Consider the following 7495-nt stretch of genomic DNA (forward strand, 5'->3'; position numbering starts at 1 on the left):
CTCCTCCACAAATCCCACCCACAAACCCCCGCCACACCCCACATCCCCCCCACATCTCACACCCTATACACCCAGGTGCCAGATAGGATGAGACCTGCTGGCAGGAGCTGTGGCTGCAGGAGCAGCTATCCCCACATCCTGATTAGCGAAGGGGTCAGGGGGAACTTTGATTTTTCTATGATAAAAAAAAAACCAAAAGCAAACACCAAAGCATATAGATATTTAGAATTTATTTTATTATGATGATAGAGGCACTGGTAGGCACACAAAATGCTTTAAAATTGTAAATATATCAATAAAACATTGCCCAACTGATCTCCCTCTGTATATAGATAGATATCGATAGAGTGGTGTTTCATTTTAATTGTGGAAGAACACAGATTTTGGGGTATTTTAAAGAATGAAGTTGGGTTTTTTATCAGAGAACTTGCAATTTTTAAACAGGGAACACCAGGATTCCTGCTAGTGAGGCAAGTGGCATTACCCAGGCAGAGAAGCCTGCCCAGGGCTGGCACTGGGGAGTCAGCTGGAGGGCGAATGAAGTGGCTGACCACCTGGCCATGTGGGGCTATGCTCTGCCAGTTCAAAGTAGGCCACCATACTGGGAACATCTTCCAGGCGATAGCTGCCCAGGTAGCAGGGTGGGGGCACACATGGCAGCAGTGCCGTATGAAGGCCGACTGTGCGGCCATGGCCCACTGGCAGCTGGCCCAGAGGTGCAGACGGCTTTGCTACAGTGCCCATGCCACATCCCAGGTAGCCGTGTGGTCCCCATCCAGGTCTGGCAGGTGTGCAGACATGGGGCTGCAGGTCCAAGGGGGAGGATGCTGTCACAGGTGGCAGCAGGTCACAGCCAGGCATCAGCCCCCATTGCCAGACTACTGCAGTGGGTGGAGTGTAAAGGGGTCACTCTAAGTCAGGGCTGCTGCAGCAGTCCAGCTGGCACGAAGGGCTAGTGTCCCCATATGCCAACTGGCTGGGCCTCGAAGCTCCTGAGAGTGAGTATCCCTGAGCTGCTTGCCAGGGTAGCTTCTTATACTGCCAGAGCCAGCACAGGTGCTGGCCTCAGCCTTTAGCTCACCCTGGCTACAGATCCGGGAGCAGTTGGGCAGGGTCACTTTGCCCCAAATGGCACAATTTGCTCCACACCAAAGTGCGTGTTCAGGCACATGTGCTGAGGCACAAATCTCCAGCACAAATTTGCACCACTGCTATCTGAGCGGCTGCAAACGCACATGCCTGTATATGTACATGCATCCTTCTTTTGTATTCTAATGAACCTCTGAAGAATAGGCTGGAATTGAATAACATTTCAGATATTATTTGGAGAAAAAATAATCTAACGCATCAACATCATTGTAATTACCTTATGTCAGCATATAAACTTAACTAATTTGAATGCAGTGCTGCTTGAGGGAATTGTAGTTCAAGAGAATTAATCACTTTTCTGTTCTAAAAAAATGCATGAATGGAAAGAGGTAGCTAGTCCAGACTGCTACCCAAGTTCTGGTTCTTCATACTTCTAGGCAGGTGGTTTAACATTTCAGCTGCTGGGTTTGAATTTAGATCTATGCTTTTAGTTCAACTGGAAAGAAGCCATTTTTCTTGCTCAAGTTCAGCATTTTGTTGACAGTGCAGAATAACAAAAATGATTAGGGGCCTGGGAAGCAAGATTTATGAGGAAAGACTGAAAGAAACAGGGCTATTTAGCCTGGAGAATAGAAGCTTGGGGGGTGGGATTTGATGATCATCTTCAAATACCTGAAGGGCAATTCTCTGTGGCCAAAGGGGATAGGACTAGAAGCTGTGGATTCAAGATTCAGAAGGGGAACTTTAGGCTGGAGATTAGGAAGAATTTTCTGCCCATGAGGGTGGTCAAGCATTGGGACAGTTTACCTAGAGAAACTTCGGAATCTCCATCTTGGAAGTTTTCAAGAGCGTATTAGACAGATACTTGGGTGGGATCATTTAGTCAGAAGCAATCCTGCCTGTTTTGTCCAATCACCCAGCAAGTCTGTGGCCTTCTAGAACCTGTGTCTGTCCACTGTAGTAATGTGTTTTGAGATCTCAGACCCAGAACTGGTTTTTAATGGGTCATTTTCTATTACCTTGTCTAGTGTAGTTTGAAGTATCCCATGTGAGGGGGTTTGCACCACTTCACTTTGGACATTCTTCTAGAGTTTAATGCATTTCTCTGGCAAGAAGTTTTATATAACAATCTATCAAGCTAAATTTCTCCTTTCTTAATTTCACCCCTTTACTTCCAACCTACATTGTCATGACAGAGGAATTTGGAGATGATGGGAGACAGGAAAGTTGTTTGTTGAATCTTGGGCATCTCATTTAAGAGACCATAGTCAAGTAACCTTAAAATTGCTAAACTCATACCTGCTGGCTGCTGGCAAGAAACAATGATGTGTATATGGCTTAATGAGCCTTACTTATTTCTTATGCTCAAGTAAAAGCTGTATCAGAGTTAAAAAATAAACTAATTTAATCAGTTTTATACTAAAAGACCACACATTTCTTTTCTATCACATTGCTCTCATCCACTTTAATGTCAACAAAATTGAAAATAAACTCTGGCCTGTACACATTGCCTAAGTGCTTAACTTCAATTGGACTATTCAGTTTCATAAAACTAAGGGGCATAGTCCAGTTCCAACTTAATTCAATGGGATTTTTGTTATGGAAGTTTAATTACCCTTGGATCAAGCCCTAAAAGAACATCTCTGTAAGAAAAATAAATATACTGGAAATGTATGGAAAAGCTTTTACATTATGGCTTCATATTTGTCCTTTTCATCCTCATTAACCACTGGTTAAATATGAACTATATTTTATAGGTTGCATTCATGGCTTCCATGGCAACTCACTTCAGTAATCAGAACAGTGGGATAATCTTCAGTAGTGTTGAAACCAATGTTGGAAATTTCTTTGATGTTATGACTGGTAGATTTGGTGCTCCAGTCAATGGTGAGTATTTACAAGGCAAAGTAGTGTAGATTGACTCTGGAGTGTCTTATTAGTCAGATAGGAAGTAGATGTTGAAGGAACAAATTTAAATGTTCTGTTGTAAGTGAAAGGGGGTTTTGCTATTGACTTCGATAGAGGTAAGATTTAGCTCTAAATTTGATTAAACTCTTGGCTTACCCCAGGTTGGAGAAATTCTCTGTTAGAGTTGAGGAAATGATACACAGTCATTGTTCAGTACAGTAAGACTGACTATTATTAATCAGTGTTAGTCTAAATTAGAGATGAGTTTTTAAAATAGGATTTTTGAGTTCATAAAAGATGAAAGCTTGGTCTCTTTACAGACCCAAGTCTTCAACTTATCTACAGAACACCTGCAGCCTAGATGGTGACAGTATGCAACTCAGTACAAAGTTTTGTCAGGGCAGCTCAGTCCTGAGCTAGAAGGACCACTTGTAAGGACAAATAGGTCATTTGACTTTTCATGTTATTTATATTGGGTGCGTCTACACATGCCTGGGGCTGCGCATTTGGTACTGCGCAATCCCAGTGGCACACAGTTATTTTTAGACGCTATGTTGCTGTAGTGACAAGCTATGGTAACGTAGTGTCGGCATCACGGTTTGTGCCTATTGACACTACATCACCATAGAGATGAGCTCCATTGCCATAGCTCATTGCTATGGTGATGTAGTGTCTTGCATAGATGCATGCACCAAGGCCTTGCTACATACCCAAGTTACACTGCCTTAGCTGTACAGATATAGTCAAAGTAGTATGAGCCCTGTAGTGTGGAAGCAATAATAATGGTGGAAAAAGTACTGGTACTGCTGTCACTTGTTTCTGTACAGAAGGAAGAATAAGCTATATTGCTATAAGGCACTTTTTCATCTGTGTAATTGCATCCTCAGTAGGAGAAGCAGAACTACTGGTTGTTCTGTAAAAACCTACACACCCTAACTGAAAGATATATTAGCACAAGGTCACGGTCCAGGTTCAACTTCAGATTTAGGTGGGTGAATAGCACTTGCTCAGCTAACTTTAGCAGTATCAGCGGCGGTTTTGGACACTTACCCAGATTCTAGACTCTGTTCCCCCGAGAGTGTACATTTCAGTCATGAACAAACAGAGGTGGTGGCAACCAGCCCCTGCACCGTTTAGCCCAGTAGCTTAGTGGCTAGGGCTGTTTCTCAGAGAGTGGGAGACCAGGTTTTAGTTCCCCCTCACCTCATTCTACTTACAGCTCCTTTTTCTCAGCAAAGCATCCTCACCTTCAGGCAGCCTCTGTGGACTTGCCCATGACATTGTCAAGATCATCCTCCACCTTTCCTTTTAGGGGTTGGCTGGAGAGAGATGGAAGACCCAGTCATTTTCAGATACTTATTTATTCAGAGTTTCATATCACTAATTTTCTGGGCTGTCTGTAGAACAAGACCCAGTCAAATCCTGGCCTCCCTAGGACTGAATAAGAAATAACCACTGACTTCACTGAGACCAGCTTTGGGCCTAATTTAATTAATTTTCTAATCAACAAATGCAAATTTGTGGCAAATAGTCTACTACATGCCAGTGTCAAACTCAGATACATGTTATGTTTGTTAACTTTTTTTCAGGAGTATATTTCTTCACCTTCACTATGATGAAACATGAAGATGTGGAGGAAGTGTATGTGTACCTAATGCACAATGGTAACACAGTTTTCAGCTTATATAGGTGAGCTGAAATTCATGTGATCTTCATCACAATGCAGAAATCTACATACATAGCCAGTCTTACTTTCTCATAGATTTCATCCTACCAAGGTTCCTTTAAAACGAGTAGAAATATTTACCACCCTATATTGACAGACCTGTATCATTACTAGATCCTTGTATTCAGTCTTGGTCATAATTTCCTCAACATTGTCAAAAGGGGTAAGTGTTTTAATTTGGGGTTGGGAACTAATGGTAACTAACTGATATATTTTTGAAAAAGCAATAATAATCTCCAGTATATTTTAAAATGAGTGATTTACAAAAACATCCATATCAACTAACTGACAGTCCTATAGCATGCTACAAGACAGCTGGTTATGTTAAAGGAAGCTGTTCTTTTTTAAACTACATTACTATAGGTAAGTAAGAAGCCTAAGTGCTTTATTTAATGTCACCGAAAGAATACATCTTAACTAAAGAGATTTTGTATCATGAGTAGCATAGTGAACATAAACTGGAATAGGAAATATTTGACCATATTTAAAGAAAGATATTGAACCAAGTTACATGGTTAAAAATCTGTAGCTAGTTGGGTACCTGCAGAAATTATCCTCTTCTATTATTTGTGTAATGCTGATGATGGACTTGGAGCCATGCTGTACACAAAGTAAAGCTCCTCTCCCCAAAGATTTGCAGGCACACAAAAATACAGGACATAATGAGAAATCCAGAGCTGGGAATGAATTAGCAAGTTTTGGTGCCAAAGGAAAAAAATCATACATAACCATCCAGAACGTCAAAAAACCATGAAATAAAGCAGTTAAATTTGGGCAAAATGGGACTAGTAAGCCACATAAGATTGTAATTTACTGCTATGAAGTTCAAGCAAGGCAAATGAGTCAGCAGCTTGTTGGGGGATGCTCTGTTCATGCAACATGCATTCTTGGATTGATATTCTTTTTGTTCTGATGCTTGCTTGATCGTTGTTGACAAAGGCAAAACTGACCTGGTTGTGAAATGTTCCTCCTCAGCTATGAATCAAAAGGAAAATCTGACACATCGGGGAACAGCGCGGTGCTAAAACTTGCCAAGGGAGATGAAGTGTGGCTGCGTATGGGGAATGGAGCGCTACACGGAGATCATCAGCGCTTCTCCACTTTTGCTGGGTTTCTTCTTTTTGAAACAAAGTAAAAACAGAAATCCATTTTGATGCAGCTCCTTTATTCATGTGGTATTCTTTCTGGTCTATGGAATGATGTTACATATTAAGAGCAAGGAAGGCTTGTTTGGATGCAGTACATTGGTATTTGTGTATTGGGGATGCATCGAACACATCGGGCAGGTGACACAGATACAGATTCTCATGAGGTACATTGCCACCTTGGTTGCACCTAATTAATGAGTAAGCCTTGCTACTACTCCCCCCTTATTCCAAAGCAATTGAAAAAAGTTTTTAAAGATGTTATTTAGAGAGAGATTTGGGAAGCATGACCCAGAGTTTTGTCTAGATAGATTTTTGTCAAATCTGTTAGGAACTTTACAATTGATTAATGGCCCCTTATTCATCTAGTTTGTTTTATACTTTCATTTAGGCTTGCACCATAGGAGCTGGCTCTGGCTAAACTACAAGGGGACTCAGCTTCAGATGAGAGTGGATTTAAAGGAATCAGTTTATACTGGACTAGAAAAAGCTTTGCAGAAACAAAAAAAAATGTGAAAAGTAGAGGTGGCAGGGATTCAGGTGTCTTGCACCATCCTCTTTTACATTTTGAAGATGAGTTTGGTGACTTTAATATAGTTTTCATGTACATATTCACCCCTTCAGAAAAAAAAGTGTTAGGTTTTCTCAGTTTGAGAAATCCAAAGATGAGTTTCTTTTGCCTGAGTTATGCAGGTCATATGGTTCTTTCTGGTCTACAAATTGTGAAAACTGTCCTGACAATGCTACATATCAGGACAGAGACCTACCCAGTATTACCGGAGATATCTGAAATGTTCAAACAGCACAACAAGCTAGAGGACAGGTACTCTGTGGAGCTTGGAGCTCTTTTTTAAAAGAATGACCTTACAATATAGTTGTCAGTGTTATTTTTCGCACAATCTCTCCTGGAAGTGTTGTTTCTAGGAGACGGTTAGCACATCTACATGTGCATTAATGCACCATAATAACTTATACTAACTTAACATGCTGTGTAATTGGCACTACTGCTCAGTAGTGCCGGTGCACATCTTTTACACAATGCTAATGCACAGTAGACTAATTCTACTGCGCATTAATGCATTAGCACAGCTTTTGCCATGATGCGCTAATGTGCAGTAGAATTAGTCTACTGTGCTTTTAGCATCTCATGTAGATACACCCAGTATTTGAGAAATGGCTTTACAATATAGTATGCCAGCAACTACAATGTATATAAAATATACAATATATAGCTGATAAACCAAAATGTTACTGGTTCAGGTGATCTGTATCTACAAACCTCGTTTTGGACACTGTATTTTTGTTATTCATCTGTCTTCATAAGCAGTAGCGCCTGTCCTCCATTTTTAACTTTGTTACCTTAAGTCCTATCTTGTCTATGTTTTGGTATTTTAAAAATCAATTTACAAGTTCCAAACAGGCTAAAGCACTCGTAACAGTCTTTAACACAAGGGCCTTTCTGCATATTACAGCCTTCCCCATACAAAGCTTTCCCCGTGTAAATTTTATCTTCCTTTTTTTTATGCAGGATAGTGATTACCATTGAGAGTATCACTGACTAATGATTTTAAAGTCTAACTTTTGAATGTTTGTGTCCTTTTATTCATTCCTAGTCTGTGTTAATCTT

At 40.7% G+C, this 7495-nt stretch overlaps 1 protein-coding gene across 1 annotated transcript in view; it reads left to right on the top strand.

Annotated features, from left to right (window-relative positions):
* C1QTNF3 (C1q and tumor necrosis factor related protein 3) overlaps window positions 1-6933 on the top strand; it is a 36528-nt gene extending 29595 nt beyond the window's left edge. Inside the window, exons 4-7 of the mRNA XM_019517985.1 lie at window positions 2847-2976; window positions 4587-4686; window positions 5699-5895; window positions 6260-6933. Coding sequence (XP_019373530.1) covers window positions 2847-2976; window positions 4587-4686; window positions 5699-5858 — 390 coding nt within the window. The 3' untranslated portion in view covers window positions 5859-5895; window positions 6260-6933. The remainder of the gene's footprint in view (window positions 1-2846; window positions 2977-4586; window positions 4687-5698; window positions 5896-6259) is intronic.
* The last annotated feature ends 562 nt before the right edge of the window (window positions 6934-7495 follow it).

Source organism: Gavialis gangeticus, unplaced genomic scaffold (genome assembly GCF_001723915.1).
Source record: "Gavialis gangeticus isolate Ggan-Ray unplaced genomic scaffold, GavGan_comp1, whole genome shotgun sequence".
Lineage (NCBI taxonomy): Eukaryota > Metazoa > Chordata > Crocodylia > Gavialidae > Gavialis > Gavialis gangeticus.